Raw genomic sequence first — 20,476 nt, 5'->3', positions numbered from 1 at the left:
AGTGGTGGTTTAACTGCTGGCACCAGCACCAAACTTTACGAGTAGCCATTGTATTTTTCACCCACTAATAATGTCCTTGATGAACTTTTAAAATTGACTAATTTTATTAAATCATGACCTTGAGTGACATCTTTCAAGGACTTCGCGTGGTGAAATCATAACGTATAAATCACTGCCACATACCAAATTATGACGGTCATCTCCATGCATAGCACTTGTGCTGTTGTCTAAGTTGAATGCTGAACCAGCTGCTTTTTCACAGAAAACCATTTTTTTATTTGAATAACTGCATTATTCAGACTTACCTATTCGGCAAACATTTTTTCGAAAATGAAGTAAGTTTGTCCTTTAAGGAAAGCCGTTGACAGTATTTATTGCCAGTGTTAAAATGTGAGCTTTAATGGGAAAATTGGGATTTTAGAAGTTTCTTTTTGCTACTGTGACCATACCAGCTTCTTTATTCTTAAAGACTCTTCCATGGTGATATTAACAGTTGTAATTTGCTGATATTGTATAAATACAGTGTCAATCTTTGGAAAATCTGCATAACTCAGTGAGTGATATTTTCCTGACCAATGAATGCTATTGTGTGGGTGAAAAAAAATCCATTTAAAGTACAAAAGAGACCAATGGATTTTACAGTGCAAAAAGTTTATGGATGTGATTTTCACATCACAGTAACCTTTGAGAAACTTTCACTCATTGAGTTTTGTATGATACCAAAGAAGAATATCCAGTCATCTGAAGATGATTATAATACTACTACTTTTCCAGTTCTCTATGTGAGGCTAGATTTTCTTTAATATGCTTTAACCAAAACAAGGTGTCACAAAAAATATTAAATGTAGAAGTAGATATGGGAATACAGCTATCTTCTATCAAGCCAGATATTAAGGAGATTTGCAAAAATATAAAATAGTGCTACTCTTTCTTCTCATTACTTTTTGTGTATTTTGGAAAATAGTTAAAAAAAAATCCATTATGCCAAAAAGCATTGAGCTTAAAAGAAGACATCAGCAAGGGATCCCCTGAAACGAGTGACATGAAGCCATTTATGCAAGTGAGGCATGGTTACACAGATTCAGGAATAGGTTTAGACTGAAAAATATAAGGATTACTGAAGAAGCTGCAGCTGCTGATGAAGAAGCTGCTGCCACATTTCTGGCATAGTTGAAGAGTGATTAAAGTTTGTACTGTCTGCAGTTGTAGCACCTTGGACCCTGGAGGTCCCTGGAACGTACCTGCCATGGGTAAGGGGCGGGACACTGTAGTAGTGATTGAGTTAAGAAGCCTCTTTTGCTAACAAATCCTGATTACATTTTAAATAGATGCAGACTGTGAGTAAATTTATAGCTAATTATACAGTTTAAGTAAAATGGAAATAAATGAATGACACTGGGTTTATAATAATTAGATTGATTTCCCCATAGTAGTTGATTTTTTCTAATGCATATAACAATAATAACTCATGATGGTATAGTGGGGCAGAATTGAGAGGAAGAAAACTTAGTCTGAAATTGCTTATTAGGTTAACTTACTGTCTTTGAGTTTTTACTTTTAATTGGGCTTAATTAAAATCCATTTGTATTTCAGAATTTTTCTAAGAATATATTCGCGATTCTTCAGTCTGTCAAAGCCAGGGAAGAAGGGCGTGCGCCTGAACAGCGACCAGCTCCAAATGCAGCACCTGCGGTGAGAATGTTTCACTGCTCATAGTTTTATGAAAATGATATTGGCTTTTCAGTATTGTAATTTTGAAGACATCTCATCTTAAAGTTTTTCAATTAGTAGATTCTAAACCTTTTGTTATTTTAACCTACCTGAAGGATGTGAAAACCTTCCTCATGATCAGAAGTGACCTCAGCAGGAATTCCTAACTGTAGACATACCTGGGTCAGACTCTGAAAGGGTTCATTAAGGGGAAGCCCTCTGAGTAATCGGTTAAACTGTGGCTGGCTTGCTCATTGTTGCTGGGGACAGTCACTGACCCCTGATAGTAATATAAATCTCCATTACCATCCACCTTGGGTCTCTTTTAAAAATCATTGGTGTCTGTGACTTCTTGGTGAATGGGTTGTGTTTCTCCTGTTCATAGGTTATCTGGTCCTTCTCTTGTGCCTTAGTTTTAGCTGTTTGGAAGGTTGACTTCCTCGCTCTTTGAGGTGCCACTTAGGACCCTTTCAAAGTAAATTTCATGTGTGACATGAAGCCTGTATTTTAGGTCACACAGACCCTCTAGTTTTGTTGAAAATCCAGCTAGTTTCATATGATTATTCAACAAAGGAAAAAATATACAAATAAAAAGAAATTTAAATTTTATATAGAATTTTAAAAATATCGAAATTTGATAGACTATTAATACAGTCTTTGGAAGATCTAGTAGTTTGGTTTGTTCATGAAATCATTGGTATTTAACCTTTTAGAAGTGAATTTTTGCTGGTATTTAGATAAATATTGTCAGTAGACTTGGTAATATGTGCCTAGTGACAAACCGATGTAAGTATCTTTTATTTGGAGTATGAGTTGGGATAGCATCCTATTGTAACAAAATGAGTATTTTATTTTTCCTGAATATCATGAATTTCCCAAGCAATTTTGGGAATATTCTACAAATGTGCTTTTTTCGATTATCAGACTGAGTTTTAGATAAAGTATTTGTGAATTAAATTATCCATCATTAGATTGGCAATTTTTTCTAAGTATTTAAAAAATAATAACTAACTTTAACTTTAATCTTACCCTGTACACTTGTAATGGATTTATTGTCATAGTTGTTGTTATTTTAATTTAAGGAATAACAATTTGGAGAATAATTCAGTTAGAAGGCTTTAAAAAGTCAGTTCAATAAACTTTGAATGAAAAGGTTTTTTATTGTTAAAGAAAAATTCATAATTGGAGTGAGTTTATTGTTTCTTAAAGAAATTTAAGTAATCTGTATGAAAATTTTAAGTGCATCTGTTTTATTTCTGCAGTATCTAAGAGTTTTGCATTTTGCCTTGGTGCAGGTTTACTTGGAGTCCTTTGTCCTTGTCCTTAATAGGATGGTAATTTTTTAGTAGTAGATGATATCTTGAAAATAAGCATCAAGAGACTCCTAGCTTTTGTCTCATGGCTAAAGAAAACAGCTTAGAAAACGATACCTTTATTGTGGTTTTTATTATGAATATTAAGTAACAATTTAAAAATTTAACTTGTAATTTATAATTAATTTTTCTACAGGATCCCACATTGCGAACAAAACAGCCTATCCCAGCTGCCTACAACAGATATGACCAGGAAAGATTCAAAGGAAAAGAAGGCAAGTCACTTAATTTTTATCTTTTACTGCGGTTGCGCTCAACTTGAGAGGCACTACAGCCTGGTGGTCAAGAGCAGGTCTGGGCAAACTAACGTCCACAGGCCAAACCTGGCCCACCACATGTTGTTGTAAATAAAGCATTGGACCGTGGCCACACTCATTCGTTTATTGACTGTGGCTCCTTTGGTGCTGTGACAGTGCTGTTGAGTTGTAACAGATTTTGTTGTCTACAAAGCCTAAAAATACTGTCTACTCTTTTATAGAATAAATGTACCTACCTCCCCCTGGGTGACTGCATGGGTTCTGGGTCCAGATTGTCTGTGTCCGTCACACTGACTTTGTCCTGAATCTTGACAAGTTACTTTAACTGCGGTTTGTCTCAGTTTCTGCCTTTGTTACTTACAATACTAATGGTAATGGTAGTGCAGAACCTGTCTTTTAGGCTTATTGTGGGGGTTAAACTAGTTAATAAATATAAAGTCCCTGGTATAGTGACTGGTCTAAAATAATAAGCTATAATAAGCTATTATATATATTGTATTTGTTGTTATTAACATTCTGTTCCTCAAAAGGTTATTTTAGAGTAGATATTGTACATATCAAATTATGTTTCTCAAATTACAGATGTATACACTGAGGGCTTGGGGAGTGTAGGTTGGAGTCTCCGTGTGAGGACTTAAGAAAGCCTACACGGTGCACTGGTTTCACTTCAGAGATATGGTCAGCGAAGTGGGACTAACGCCAGTGTGTCTTCTCTTGAGATCTTCATTTATCTTGACTTGATTGATGAAAAAATGAGACAGAAGCAAATAGAAGGTTTATATTTACGATTTTTTCCCTACATAATCTGAAATCTCTGTTTAAGTTTAGCTAAAGGATGTATTGCCTTGATGCACTGAATTTTGTGTGTTAACTTCATTTTTTGGGCAAAGTCATGTCCTGAATTCATGCTCTTGAAAGACAGTAGCCCATTCTTTACATACTGCAATGTTTTTCTTGTGGAATGAATTCTGTAAAGTAAAGGTTGGCAGATTACAGCCCACAAACCAAACCTAACCCTTCATGGGCCAAATCAGGCTGTGCCAATTTGTTTACATATATTGTTTATCCAGCTTTTGCACCACAACTACGTAATTGAGTAGTCGTGACAGAGACTGTATGGCTTGCGGTGTGTAAACTATTTAATACATGATGCTTTAAAGAAAAGCGTATTGGAATTCTGTCTGGGAACCCTTGCTCCTATTTACAACATTGCTTTCCTACAAATTATAGCATGCCTATCATAATTTTGGAACACAACTTTTTATAAGTTAAGGACTTATCACGATAACAGGTACTTTTAGTGGTACTATAATTATTAGGAGTAAAATGGAGTTTATATGATATAGTATTTTATTCAGTATAATTTTTGATATTCTCAACCAACTATATGACTATTGAACACAAGTGTAGAGACGGTCTTAACCAGTTTCTATACAACAGGCTTGTTGGTGTGTATTCAATGTATTTTCGGACTAGTATCCCTTTTAAACTTTTTATCTTCACAAGTATATCATTTAACTATATCTATAATAGATTCAAAGCTTTGTTATATGATTGAACTGTCCAAATGTAATGTAGATCATTACTTTAGACTTATTAATCATGAAATACATAAATTCTAATAGTAAATCCTCTTTCTTTATAGAAACGGAAGGCTTCAAAATCGACACTATGGGCACATACCATGGTATGACACTGAAGTCTGTAACGGTAAGTCCCTTTGACTGCAGATGTTCTTTTGTTTCAGGCATTTTGTATGAATAGCAAGTATTGAAGACAACCTTTATTCTCCAGTATTTGCTATTTCAGATATTTATCCTTAATGACCAGTTGTGCCGATAGATCTGTGTGGTAATTATTTGATTCATGAGTTTCCTTATTTTTTATTTAAAAATTTTTTTTTTAGTCTGAGTTGAGTGTGTGTAAATGAAATGTTTTGATTAACTGCAGGTAGGATGGATGCTACCTAGTTAGAGTATTTAAAGTCAGTAAGGAATTGCAAGGTCCAGTTTGGAGAGTTCTTTGCCATAATATCTTATGTTTTTTGAAATGTAATCCTTTACATTCTTTTAAAAAGACAGATCACAGTGATTGATGTAATACTTACAAAGAGCATACTTGACAGAACCACATACTTGGGTATCCACGATTATAAGCCTTTGACTCAACATTTAGCAAACTTTATTTTTTATCCCCCTAAAGATGGTTATTTCTTGATGTTCCAGCTAAGCCATATCAAACCTTGAAGAACAGAATTTTTAGTCAGTGATAGGGCAGGGTGACGTAGAGCAGGAATTCTGTTAACCTCATTTTGCATATTTATATTACAGATCATTGGTTAACTTTTACACTTTAAAACATGTGTATGCATTAATTAGAATACCTGTATATTTAAAACACTAATGCCAAACTTACTTTGCTTCTGTGAGTCATCAGATCTTTGAGGACCCAATGTGACATGAGTCATTGTGTATTTGCTGTGATTTCTCAGAATCAAGATATATCTTGCCATGCTTTTAGTCATTTCTAGAAACAGCAAATACATATGAAGAATCTGATATTAAAAGTTGATTTTTATTCTTTTTCTGGACTTCAAATTAGAACTGAGGATTAGATATTTTGCTAATAGTCCACCTGTTTTTAAATGGTCAGGGGATTTATTTTTGTATTCACGAAGTAGCATGTGGAGTCGTCATGCATTCAGCAAGTGCATGTTGAAGACTTGTGTCAGATTGTGTTCTGGTTGCTGGAACTAGGGCTGTGAATAAGACAGGGCTTCTTAAGAGCAGTGAGAGAGGTCTTTCTGCAGAGGTGACAGTGGAGTGGAGGCTGGCAGAGGAGCATTCCGTGGAAAACAATGTAAGGGTCAGGAATGAGGCCTAGTAGGAAGGCAACAGCAGAAGGCACATGTCTCCAGAGTCTCATGAGTGATGGCAAAGTGGTCAGAGATGAGACACACCCATCTTATGACATCTGCTTAGTGCTTCCTGATTTCAAAAGAAATTCATGGCTGTAAGATTTAACTTAAATTCTTAAAAGGTTCGTTCGTTGAGGACAAAATATGCCTACTGGCCACTCCCTAGGGAATTACTGTGGGACCAAACCACTGTACATTTTCTGTGGTGGTGGCGATGTCACCATTTTTACTTTTGTCTCATCTGAAATGCCATTAAATTGGTTTCATTACTGAGTTTCTATGCAAATAGTAAAATCAGCGATAGTTTTTATAGTGATTATTTTTAAAAAACAGTTTTTCTAAAATCCAAGGACACCTTCTTAATTAAGCACTATATGAATGATAATGGCTCTGCTTCCTCATCAGTATATTTTCTAGAGCATGATAGCTCAGCAATTTGAAAGACATTTATTCAAAATACCAAGAATTAGACAATATGATGGCAATCCTTTTGTAAACTTTAACTGTTAAAATCCATCTTGAACTATCCTACTGGAAAAGATCAACCAAACTCACAAACATTTATTAGCATTGTAATAAATAAACATTGACTATGGCAATAAAACTGCCATAAGAATTATGGCATTGACTATTAGCATTACAATAAATAAACATCTATTTATTGTAATGCTAATAGTCAATGCCATAATTCTTAGTATATCCTAAATATACTAATAGAGGTGAATTTAAATAAGTTCATGTGTGTGATTTTACAGAAATCACAAGACATGTAGGAATGCAACAGAAAGACAAAATGGTCAAATTGCTAGTGCTTCTGATATTTTTATACCCATCTAGAATCTCTGCTGCTTATGACCTGATTTAGTTTAGCAGTTCTTAAAGAATACATAGAGAAGTCTGAACTTGAAAGCTTTGAAGTCACAAATAAAGTAGAACCTCACTGTGCCATCTACTTGAAAAATTTTTCTTTTTCTTTGAAAAATTCTCCTTTTTCTTCTTTTGGAATTATTACCTGTTTGTGAGCTTGTGGGTTTCACCGGGTTTTTTACCCTATTCTCTAATTAAGCGAGTTTTTCTGATGATACCCACCCAAATATACAGAGCAGTTAAATGTATGTTAAAGGCTTTGTTGCACAGATGTGAGTGACTTCCTTTATAATTTATGTCTAGCTCATTTTTGCTACCATTGTTCTTCAGGGTTTTGATATGCCTAATTGATAAACATATTTACTAAAATTAGGATCCATCTATACTAGGATTGACCTACATAACTCTTAAGTTCAAGACACTAGAGTTCTGTTAGATGTAAGACTAATAAATTAATGAATCAATTTCTGCAGATGGCTAGAAAATTTCTGCACAAATGAACTTTTCCCATATGTGTTATAGAAAAGAGATAGGTATTTTGATAACAATACTTCATAAGTTATTGAGATTTACTGAAATTAATACTTATCCAGGGTATTTTGGTAATGTTTCATAAAGGTAATTACTGAAATTTATTATAGGAGCAGAAGCCCAGGTATCTTTAAAGTTACAAATTTGTGTAGTTGGGTTGCTGGTTAACTTCTGACTTTGGCCAAGAAATGCATTTTGTAGTGAATGTTCCGGTGGTGCTTGTCCTGAGTGTCGGAGTTGTTGGAGGGCTTCTCCGAGTTGGGAGCCTTCCCTGCACATCTTACTTGGGTCCTATGATATTTAAGGAACACTAGCTTAAACATTTCATGGTACAGGAATCTCACCATTTTTAGAACATGAATCAAGAGCATACACTCTCTCCCAAGCTTATTTATCCCCAGAGTCTGCCCCTTTTCTCCCTCCTGTTAGGACTGCTGGGAAGGCCTAGTGTCATACAGATTCAGTGTAGATGAGGCCCCTTACAAGTTTTGTGGTGGGAGCTGAAGCCATTTAGTTTGGGGAATACCAGAATATTTCTATGGATTCCTTTTGTGAAAGGGGCATCTTAGACAAGATGATGCCACTTGACTGCGTTTCATTATATAGTAAGTGAGAGGGGTCGGTGAAGACATTCCCCTGTTAGGTGGTGGCAGGGAGCTCGTGGCCCCACTGGACAGGGAATAGAAGACGTGATCGGAGTTTGCTCCTGTTCTGTATAAGGATTTGGTAATTGAATTTAGAACTACTCCATTTTAGCCCCCAGTCCAGCATGTTCGTGTCCAGGTGGAAGGGTCGCATACCGTGGCCCCTCCTCATTCTTGCCTCTGCTCCACTGAATGTCACTGACTCTTGAGTGCCTTGCTGTCTGAACATTTTGCACATTGAAATTGTATAGATCCAAAGCTTTCCTTTAAGGTTATTTGAATTGACTCTGCTAGACAGTGTAGTTCTTATAATAAGTCTTTAGGGAACCATTTTTCTGATAGTAAACTTGGGTGGATTTTCAGTATCATTTTAAAAGTGTAATAATATCATCATTAACTTTTTAACTTTTTAGAAGTACCCAAAATCTCAATCTCTTCACGAACTTCTCTTCTTAAGTGGGAATGTGTACTTTCAGTAACCTTCCCTGTTCCTCCTTTTATAGAGCTTTTTTTTGTTTCCATTCAGTTGTTGATTAACTGTCCGTCTCTGAGAGTGCTCTAGTAGCAGTAATGCTCTGGAGTGGAGCTAAGCCCAGGCCAGGAGAAGATAAGACAACTGATGGAGGCTTCCGTAGGGGCTCTCCTTCCTTTATCTCCTTCTCTTCCTTAACCAAATACTCATTGAGTGCTTATGATGTGCCATTCACTATGCCAAATGCTGGGACATCAGAGATGCACAAACTCAGCATAGCATGTTCTCCTAGACTTTACTCATGGTCCCTTGGAGGGGAGACAGATCCATTAGTCAAATATAAAATTGTGACTGTGCCAAGAGTGTAGAGATATATTGTGGCGTAAATATTGTTGGGGGATTTTTTGTAGTAGTCAGAATGGTTCGTTGAGGTAGCACTGCTTGAGGTAAGGTCTGAAGTTTGAGCAGGAGTTCACTTGAAGACTGTAGGAAAGCACATTTTAGGAGGTGAACAAAAAGCAGGAGTAAGTGCTCTGGTGAGAAGAATGTGGCAAGTAGAAAGATTTGAAGAAGGCTGGTTGTTGTGTAGATTTTCAGGGTGCCTATAGTGAAGTTTCTTCCCGGAGTTAGATGCAGCCTGCCTGCTTGTAAACACCTGTGCGCAGACCTCGTGTGCCTTTCAGCGTGCGTACTTGTGGAGTCATTGTGCCTATCTAAATTGGGCCCTAGATATGTTTTACTGGGCATCCATTACAATTTAAAACATTTAAAAATAAAGAGTATGTCCCATAAACAGTCTGGATTTCCCTTCTTTGGAGAAACTATCTGGCAAGGCTGAGTGCGCAGTCTGGCTTAGCAGCAGCCACACTCGCGTGGGCAGTACCTGCCTCCTTCAAATAGGCGCTCTCTGTAGGTCGCCACAGCCTCTGCTGTTGCCTCCCGCACTTCCTTATGCTGCCTTCTTAGACACTTGGCCTTTCTGCTTGTTAAAGAGAAGTTAAACAGTTGGAAACGCTACGGATTTAAGGCTTCGAGGTCAGTTGTGGCTTTGAATCTCAGCTCTTCCATTCATTCTGCAGCTAACAAAGCTGAGAAGGGCCTTTCTCTGTCAGTGCTCTCGTTCTCCCTTAGTGATAAAGATGATGTTCTTATTTTAATTTTTCTGTCAGTACTCTTATTCTTTATAGTAAAGATGATTTTCTCATCTGAAAAAAATTTATAATAACTTCTTTTGGGATTTGTTTTGTTGTTCAAATGTAAACAGGTAAACCCTTGTTAGCATTGTTCCTTTTAGTACTATTTAATTGTAGCTCTGAATTAATTATACTTATTACAGAAATATTTTTATATTAACCATATAATATTTTATAAACTTTTAATGCTGAATAATACAGAAAACACCCTTTTTTAAAAAGTTGGGCAGTACTTAGTCTGAACACTTATTGTGATGGGCGATTATTAATCTCCCTGCACTGATACCTTCTTTGTGGTGTGAGATATTAAAATCTCATTTTACCGTAATATTTTGTCAGCATAATCAGCATTTTGATATTAATGTACTTCAAAAAAAATGAATTATGTCAACAGAACATATTGATAGGTGCCAGGGAATTTTAATGTATAAGTAACAGTTTATGTATCTTATTGAGATTTATTGAAAATTCATTGCACAATGGATGGTAGTTTTGGTATAAACCTATAAATTAAATTCTATTTATTTATCTTTATATTTTATTAAAGAATTTATCTACAACACCTTAGTGATTTTAAAACTATCTGTAACATACTCTTTAAAATTAATCTATCAGTGACCATACAGCTAATGCCATAATTACAGAACTCCTGAAACTTATATTTGAAAGAAGTGTAAGGCAGAGTTAGTGTTGATGCATATGTCAGAAGTAATCTAGAAACCATTGTGAAATTTTTAATAATAATGTTAACATCTTGTTTTAAAGTGTTTTAATTTTGATCATTTTAAGAACCGGAGGGAAAAAAACTAGTTTGGAAATATAATGGCATTTTGTTAACTGATAAAAATTTATACTATGAAATTTCAGTTTTATTGTATATACTCTTTTAATTATATTTCCGTGTATAATGCTGTAATGATATATGACTCAGAAATGCGTAAAAGCAAGCTTTAATTTTCTTTAAATTTAACATTCTCTCTTAGACATAGTACAGTATAGCTTTTTATTAAAGTTTCTGTTTACTTTCATCAGTACAACCTGAACCCATTCAATTTTAACAAAATTTTTATCAATATTGAATGTATTTCACCACTTTGAAATTCTAACTACTCGGTTTATTTTTTGACTAACCACCATTGTTCTTTAACATAGACATGATTTTCTGTATTTCTCTTCAGTAGTTTGAAGAAACAAGATTAGTAGTCCCTTTAATTTCATGACAGATAATTTAAATTCATTCATATGAAAAAAAATCCTAGTATATTAAATAACATGCTATAATTGGTTTTTAGATAGTTCCTTGATGGGTACCTTTCTGTTGGCTGTTGGCAGAATTTTGGTTTGCTGTGACAGTTTCTGGTCTTCATAAACTGATCTGAATCTTCAGTGAATTTCTAATCTTTTCTATAGATTCTACATTCAAATTTTATTTTCTTAATCGTCTTAGTATTTCTGTCTTATTCATTGGATTGTCTAGTTAGTTCATTCCTTTTTCTTCCCCTTCCCCCACTGTGCCAAACCTCATTTGATCTTTAATTCTAAGTTTTGGTTTCTTTTCCAGGTCTTTTTCTTGATGGATGTTTCTTTTAGTGTTGTTCTTCTTGTCTTTCCTGCTTCTCATATTCCTCTGTGAGTGACTGTTCCCACTTTCATTTTAAATATCTGTTTTAAACTCTAATTGCTTCTGGTCTGGATGGAACTAAGTTCTTATTTGAAATTTAGAAGGTGCTTTCCTGTGAATAAGTTGAAGATATATTTATTTTTAATGCTGAGGAATTAAAGCTTTAATTTTTTTTATTTTTATTTTAATTGGAGACAAAGGTTGCACCATAGAACACAGATTGCCAATTTCATGTTGTCATTAAAAAAGCTTTTGTTATTTACATTTAGGTTTTTTAGTAGCATATAAGATCAAACAGAATTATTTTGAAATCAAATCAACTTGACATTTTTACAAATTACAATTTAAATCAGAAGGAACTGATTTAACATTTTATCATAATCTCCAGTGAATTCTGTACACTATCAATCTAATCATTTCTCTCTCTAAATTTTGTATTTTTAGATAGATGCATGGTCTTTTTACACTGCCTTTTTGTCATTTCTGTGTTATATGTGTTGCCATAAACATTTTGTAGTTGAATTCCTTATATATTTTAATATGCCAAACTCGAGTACTAAAATTAAGGAGGTCTTTGACTTTTCAGAAGAATTTTACCTTGTATTATGGAGAAGGCTTTTAGCTTTTCTATTAAAAACACCTCAAACTCAGCCTCTGATGATTAGAATGTTATAATTTATCTTAAAAGGTTATACAGAATACTTCATAGCATCCTTAGAAACTGTTGAGTTTTAACAGAACTACATCATAAAAACCACTCTGATAGTACATTTGTGGGTGCATTATGATTTGTCGAGAACTTTGGAATATATTTTCACATTTTTCCCTATAAAAGTTACTTTAACAGAAAAAATAAACATTTAACTATTTAAATAAATTGATTTGGGGAACGCTTGTTTCTTTACATGGACTAAATAAGTTATAATTGATTGAATACCTTCTAATAAATTGATATCAAGTTTTGGGAGACCTATGATACATTTCATTTATTTCTAAGCTTTGGGTCATTATTAGTATTTTTGAAAAGTTTGTGTGATTTTTTTTTTTTTAAAGCTTTAAACATCAGCATAAAGATTATAGTGTAGTAGATATTACAGAAACGCGCTTTAGTATGGTGAACGGGTAATAGCACATTTACAGTTTATATTGTGACCCTCTTGGGGATCACTGGAGACCAGTCAGTCCATAGTCATACAGTCTGGTTCTAAGTGCCCTAGGAATTTTCACCACCGTCTTTGTTACAGAACAGGTCAAAGCGCAGATGACTGCTGGAGGCGAGCATAGTGCTGACGGTTGTGTTCCCTGGGAAAGGTCAACCATGTGGGTCCCAAGTTGCTTTATAGAGTGGTATTTCTGTAGTAATTTGCAGTGGCCCAGAAAAAGGCTGACAGAGTGGCCAATAGTAGTATATCTAGAGAGATTGGTTCATTTTTCAAGCTAATGAGATATTCTCAGTGCTAAATGTCCACATATTCATTTACAGTAAGAAATGTAATTGCTGGGGACAATATTCTCCATTTGACACGGAGAATACTTTTTACATATTTTCTATGTAAAGAGGCTACGTGAGAAATCACGGTATAATGACATGGTTGTACAATGAGATCCTTCAAACATTTAATGGTATTACAGTAAGGTGGTTTGGTATTTGCATCTCTTCAATAAAGACAGACCTATTACAGCAAGGCCAGAGAACCTTCAGCCTTGGTCACTGCTTGGATAGAATTTGTCATCATTTGCCATTGTTGACTTCTGTTCCTATTTGTGTTTTTGACTAATGCCTCTCTAAATGGATATGATGTATTTCTTTAGATGTATACATCACTGATTTATTTTTAGGACTATCATCTTATACTCTTGTTTGATTTATTAAAAAGTGTTAGTGAAGGAACTACCTCTCTTCAATTTAAAATCCATGATGCAGATGTCCAGAGGATCTGATTTGCCTCTGGAGGGGGTGGATAGTGGTTGAAGACCTGGCTAGAACTCTGAGCTTCAGGTCTGGCATTAGTCTTGTAGCTTTGTTGTTTTGGATGGGGATGAAGGGGGCGAGGATTCCCCACTGGAATCAGATTAATGCGATTTCTTAAACTCCACCCTCCTGATTAGTTTAAAAATTCCAGTGGTTCAGTGTTACAAAGACATTACTTAAGTGCTTTCTTGACATTATATAAAAGAATTTAAGATTTAGAGTGCAGTCAGAATGAGTACAAAAACAAATATAAGGTACAAGTGAAGTCCTAATACAAGTACCATCGCAGATGACTTTATGTATGTATAAAAGTGTATCATTCTTTCTCGACATGAACATTTTTACACAGCTTAATGCTACTTCAGCATATTTACCTGAAAGATGTGAATATATACATAATGCAGTACAAAACATAAAGAATTTTTAAAATAAGGATGATAAATGGATTATATAGAAAGTTTTTTTTTTTGAGTAAAAGTTTCACATTTTACTCAATTAGTTGTTATTATTATTATTATTATGTAAAATTCAGTTAGAGAAATTACCAGAACCAGTTTTAGTTATAGGAGAAAGGGAGTATATTCTGTCTCACACATAAATGCCCCTTCCACATATTTGTTTCCCTGTCTCATTCATGCATCAATAATACTAATAAACATGTGCTTGGGGTCACCAGTGGGACATTTAAACTAAGATCATTTTGATTCTTTTTTTTTTTTCAGCCTTAAAATGTGAAAACCAGTCTTGGCCCATGGGATATGTAAATATGGGCAGTATCCTGGATTTGACCCACAACTATGCTAACTCTTTACTTAAATTTTATCAACTGATATAGAAGGCAATAATTTATCTACTAAAGCAAGCAGTTGATATTTGATTTGAATTTTATATACTAAGGAATTCATGTTTAACTGAATTTTAGAAAGGTGCTGTTTAAGCTCACACAGCTGACATGCTCAGCAAGTAAAAATACTGACTTTTAACATTAAATTTGTAAGAGTGGAGGCATTTGCATAGTGGACATTGCCTGTGTACTATAGTTAAAACTGTTATTTTTATATTTATCTTAGATTGATTTTTATATTTATCAGATTAAATGAAAATTATTGCTGGATTTGGATTTTATCAGCAGTGAGAAACTATAAGATGTATTTTTCAGTACTGAAGGAATTAAAATTTTATTAATCTTTTTTTATGATCAGGAATTTTTAATTGCATAAAACCAAATGGAGGAGATGGATTTTAGTATTTTTTTTAAAAGGAACTTTCTCATAATGAGTGAAAGAGTGTGTTAATTTTTGCTAAGACATCCTTCTGATTTGTGGCTGCATATGGTATTTTGGGAACAAAGTTAGAAGGCTTTTTGTCTGTTGGCCGGGCTGAGAAAACACTTATGCAAAGACAAAGGAGCAGTTGAGAATCTCTTGAGTTGAATGACTGGTAGGCAAGCGGGACAGTGTTGTAATAGGCATGGGAAGAAGAGGAGATTAAAGCCTACCTTCCTGCAGTTGCAGGGCCTTGTCTGTGTTCCTACCTTAAATACACTACGCTGGAGAGGTGTGCAGTCCATTCCAGTTACATAAATAGAAAGAGTTCCTTTTGTAGTTATAGTCATTTTTTTGACAACCTGGGGACCATCTTGTATGGTCCAGTTGCCTAAATATGGCATTCTTTCACACCCTGTCCAGTTTTTTCTTTTTTTTTTTGCTTGTACCAGTCGTAAAGAAAGTGACCTGGCATTGCGTCTTTATGTGTGTTTGCAGCTACCTAGTTCCCTCCTCCTCCCATCCTGTTTTCAGTTGTTAGGCTCTCCTACTTATGAAACCTAAACTTAATCAGTGCTCATTAGCTGAAGACTGTACCTTATTATTTCTCCTAAACTATCGCTATTTCTAATGCCAAAATGTGCTAGTTTGATCAAAGAGTAATTTTCTAGGCATAGACAGCTGAATAATGAGAAACAGTTTCTTTTCTTTTTCTTTCTTTCTTTTTTTTTCTTTTTGCAATGAGTACTGTTAGGGAGTGCATACCCAACAGGATGTGAATAATACCAGCAAGCTTTAATGATGCCTGGCATCTTCCCTGAGCGGAATGTGGAAGAAAGGGGAAAATCCCTAGTTAGCCTGCACCCTGGTTAAGTCAGGTGACCTGGCTTAGGACATCAGGGCCTGGAGAACAGGCATCTTCTTCTCATACGCCGGTGACAGTGCCTCTTTGTAGATCTGTCCCTCTAAGGGGCTCCTTTTTTCACAGTGACCACCAAATGCATTTACCGTTTCTTTTTTTCTTCTTAATTTTAAAAAATTTCAAATATAATTAGAGAAAATAGCATATGGTGGTTTTTCTGCCCATCATACAGATTCTATAATTATTTTTTAACCACTCTTAACTCCTTCTGTTTCACATCCCCTCTTTTCCTGAAGTATTGTAAAGCAAAACCCGGATGTTGACGTTTTGTGCCTGCATACTTTGCACTTCTAGAAAATATGGACTTCTTTTACTTAGTCACAGAATCATTATCACACGTAATAAAGTAAGTAAAAATTTGTTAGTATCATCTAATACCCAATTCATTTTCCAGTTTCTTTGATTTTTCTGGGAAACATCTTTTTGTAGCTCATTTGTTGGAAGTAGGAGCCAAACAAGCACCAAAAGTTGCATTTAGTTGTTGGGAATCTCAAGTTTCTTTTATTCTAGATTGGAGGTTCATAATCTTTTTCTTTGCTGTGGACCCATTTGGTAGACTGGTGAATCCTATTAATCTTCTGTTTACTAATTCGTTATTTAACAAGATCCAGTGACAAATATAATAAATGCCTGAAATTTAATTTCAGGATATCTGCAGCAGTTAGAATGTGATATAAAAACATCTAATTTCTGTTGGTGATGAAGTCAGATCAATTGTTAATAGTACTGGTTTGTTGCCTGTATTCATTAATTTCTATTAGAGGTTGGTGAAAATAAAATTGTAAATTTTTTCCCCATCCAGATTAGAGACCCTCTGAATTCTGTCCATATCCCCGGCTCTAGAATAAAGTTATTAAGAAAGGCCCTGGCTGCAGTTCTGTTTAACTGGCTCTTTTCCATGTTTCTACCAACTTGTCAGGTTCTTTTCAACTCCTGACCTTTGTCTTTACAGTTCTTTTTGCTTGGATCATTCTTCTCCTTGCTCTGAATAAGGCTGGCTCCTCATAATTCATATCTCAATTCAAAGGTCACTTTCTCAGACCTCCCAGTGTTTTCTTCTAGCAATCTTGTTTATTTGTTCACTTTGACAATTTTCTTTGAATATGAGAATCCACAGGTAGGAATCACGTCTTGTCCTCCACTATATTTCCAGTGCTGAGAACAGTACTTCGCACATACATGTTGTTTGAAAAATGTTTATCAAAAGAATGATTCTTAAGCTCATGTTATATATATTTTTAGCTACTTCCCATACATTCATATATGTATAGAGTAGTTAAAATTGTTGTCACCGATGCTTTATGATGTATAGGCCCTTGCTGACCCTTGACAGTCCTTTTATACATTTCCTGAGGGCCCTTTATTACGTTATCCCTGGTAAATCGGGTTCTTACACATCGTTTTCTCTCTCGGCAAGTGGTACTCTCATCTCTTCAATATATATATTTTTTAAAGTCCTGGAAATAATAGTTTAATAGTCATTAAGACCACTTTGATATAGACATGGAACATTAACATGGAGATTTCATGAAGGAAGTTCTGAGTGATTGGTGGCTGACAATTTTCTGATTAACAAGTAGAGAATTTTAGAAGAACTCAACAGTAATACAGGATGCTGGACATTATCCTTGCCACTTGCTTCCCTCCCCGTAACCTGCGGTACCCAGACTCAGGAAGGCCTGTTGAGCATACTTCTCAGCATCTCTGTAGTTCCTTATCTCCATATCACTACCATTCTTCCTGGTCCACACTATTTTTATTCTTCCCTAGATGATGCAGCAGTCTCGTAATTGATCTTTTCGCATCACTCATATGTCTCTTCAATCTGTTCCTTCCTGGAATTGTTCCCATTTTGCTGCATTAACTGGTTATCTATGTCTTAGAGGTGTGCTTAAACTTTTCCTCAGAGAAGGCTTTTCTGACCCTGGGCAGCACAGATCCTTGAGGTCAGATTCCTTTTACTGCTTGCAAAACATTGTGTATCTTTTCTTTCCAGTAGTTATTAAGGTGGTTCTTTCTGTTTATTTTAAGGTTTGATAAGTGGCTTTCTCCGTGGAAGGAGTGTTATCTCAACTTAATGATTGTTTTTGTTCATCATTGTGTCTGCAGTTCACATCTCAGTGCAGAGGTTTTCAGTAAATATTTATCAAGTGAGTGGACTATTGGATATTTCTTCAACTTGAAGGAAGACTGGGCTCAAGAATTTCTGTTGGCCTAATTTTAGAGTTCTAGAATTTAACATGGTAAAACTGGTCTGTTTGGTAGAACTGCCTAGCAATTTCATCTCTATTGAATTTATATTGAGGAAAGTTAAGACCTCACTTCTTGATCTCAAGCATCATATTTCCTGCTTAGAAATGCACTGTGATATGAAGGACCTTAAAAGATGTGGCTTCTGGTAAGTTTGATAATCAGCACTTTCACTATTACTTCCCTGCTCATGATTAACTTCTAAAAGGTTCGTAAACCCTTTTTTGTATTGTCCAAGATGATCGAGAGGTATTTAAAGTTTGCGTAACTGATTATCGTTATTTCCAGAATACTTATACTTTTTGTTAACATATATTTACTTAAATGTTGCCTTATTTTCAATGAGGATGAACTCATATCCGCATTGGATGACTCTTGTCACTATAGAGAAAAACTGATAAGATACCTTAGAAAGGTTTCCTCTCACAGCAAATGAAAATGCTTTAACTCAGAGAGGTGAGGCTGTTTTACTGAGTCAAATTCCAGTTTACCACCTCAAATCTAGATTTTTTTTTTTTTTTTTTTTTTTTAAATCAGGCTTGAGGAAGAGAGAGTAGTTTATAGAATGAAGAGGAAGGCAGAAATGAGATCAAAATTGAGTAGAGCAATTAGCCTTAGCAAAGGAGAGAATCATTCATGGAGCTTGTAGCTAGCTAAGGATTTTAGGGATTTTGATGTTTGCCCTAAGAAGATTGGGAAGCCATGGAGATGGTGGGGTGATGTGAATAACCTGGTGTTTTGAAAGTACCATTCTGGCTGTAGTCTGGGGAACAGATTACATGAATATGAGGAAACCAGTTGCAAAGATAGTGAGAGATGCTCATTTGAACTACTAGAGGATAAGAGCAGGAAAAGTGGATGGATTCCACTAGGAATCCACGTTGTTGGGATAGATGCATATGGGTGATAACAAGAGGAGAAAGTGGCAGGGATCATTCTTGGTATTCTGACTTGGCCCACTGACTGGAGATAGCTGTTCACTGAGAAGTGAAATGATAAAAGGTATTACATTTGGAGATGAGAGAAGATAACTTGAGTTTAAATATACTGTTGTTAAATGTGTGTGTACTCAGACATTCAGGTAGATGTACAAATTTAAATTTGGTGTTAAGCTTATGAACTTTGATTAAGAACTTTATGTTTGGAAAAATTAAGTTTTCTTGTCTTTTTGCCCAGTTCATTAAGGGTGGAGTAGCTTTCCAAAGGGAATCTGCCAGTGCTGGGATTTTTCTAGAATTTTCAAAAGATCATGATTCATTTTTTAGGAATATGCCATTTCCAGGAGATAAAACTCCAATTTTCTATCATAGAGGAGTTTGAGAATCACTATACACAGTAGTAACTCAAATCTGGTATTCGCAGTTTCAACCTTTTTCTTTTTAATGATCTAATAAGTAGCTCTTCTGCAGTAAGTCTGTGCTCTGTGTCTTCATCCATCCTAAGCCAGAGCCTTTTGTAAGCTAGCTGCTTCTCAGATGTGGTTTTTCTACTTTCTTCCTGTTGAGGCATAGTGGTTTTCCAATTTGAGTGGTTTTTTTTTTTCCCTTTTCTGATGCTCAAAGTTTCTCAAAATTATCACTCATCTTCTTATCTCCCCACTCCCTGCCAAAAGAGTTTGTGTGCACTGAGTGCATATAAGTAACCAGTTAGCCTGTATTCATTTTTTTTAACCCCATTTATGGTTACATAATGCTATCTTTGAAAATAAATATCTGTTCTTTTTCAATACCTTTGCTTTTCTACACCAATTTTAGTGAAGACATATATAAGCATGGGTTTATATGGATATCAGTAGAAAGAATTTTCTTAAATGATTTAGTTTATAGCATTTCCTGATATTAGCATAATTTCTTGTTTGCTATTGCAGTGATAATTTCAAGATAGCATCACTAATATTACTATTTACTGTAACATAGTTGAGTGCAATTATTTTTCCTTAGACTGTAATCCCACAAAGAATATATAGTTTTATATATATATATATATATATACACACACACACACACACACATACACACACACACACATATATATATATATGTATGTATATATATAGTTATGTACCCTGGTTTATTTAACCAGTCCCATATGGGTGGAGGTTTAGATTGCTTTCTGTTTAATGCCATTTCTACTTCTGCTATTATAAATCAAACCTCAACGATAGTTTTATGTCTACGTTATTTCATATTGTTGTTACTGTATTTTGGGAAGAGATTCCTAGATGCAGAATCAATGAGTAAAGGGTAAATGCTTATGTAATTTTGCCGATGTTACCAAATTCCCCTGCATTGATAGTCGCACCGTTTACATTCCCACTTGTGTGTCTGGTATGCCTGTTTTCCCACAGGTCTGTCCAAAGAGTAGGTTGCTCAGGTTTAATTTTTTTTTTTGTAACTTGATAGGTGTAGAATGGTTTCTTAGTGACGTTTTTATTTGCATTTTTCTTAGGCCAGGGTTGACCGTGTTTAGGGTTCATGTCATT

General features: G+C 35.0%; 1 protein-coding gene across 1 annotated transcript in view; it reads left to right on the top strand.

The window, feature by feature from the left end:
• CDC73 (cell division cycle 73) overlaps positions 1–20,476 on the top strand; it is an 83,931-nt gene that overhangs the window by 19,665 nt on the left and 43,790 nt on the right. Inside the window, exons 8-10 of the mRNA XM_039883339.1 lie at positions 1,594–1,692; positions 3,220–3,298; positions 4,986–5,050. Of these exons, the coding sequence (XP_039739273.1) occupies positions 1,594–1,692; positions 3,220–3,298; positions 4,986–5,050 (243 nt within the window). The remainder of the gene's footprint in view (positions 1–1,593; positions 1,693–3,219; positions 3,299–4,985; positions 5,051–20,476) is intronic.

Source organism: Pteropus medius, unplaced genomic scaffold (assembly GCF_902729225.1).
Source record: "Pteropus medius unplaced genomic scaffold, Ma_sr-lr_union100, whole genome shotgun sequence".
NCBI lineage: Eukaryota > Metazoa > Chordata > Mammalia > Chiroptera > Pteropodidae > Pteropus > Pteropus medius.
The sequence above is the reverse complement of the archived record's forward strand: the minus strand, read 5'-3'. Positions and strand labels throughout refer to the sequence as shown.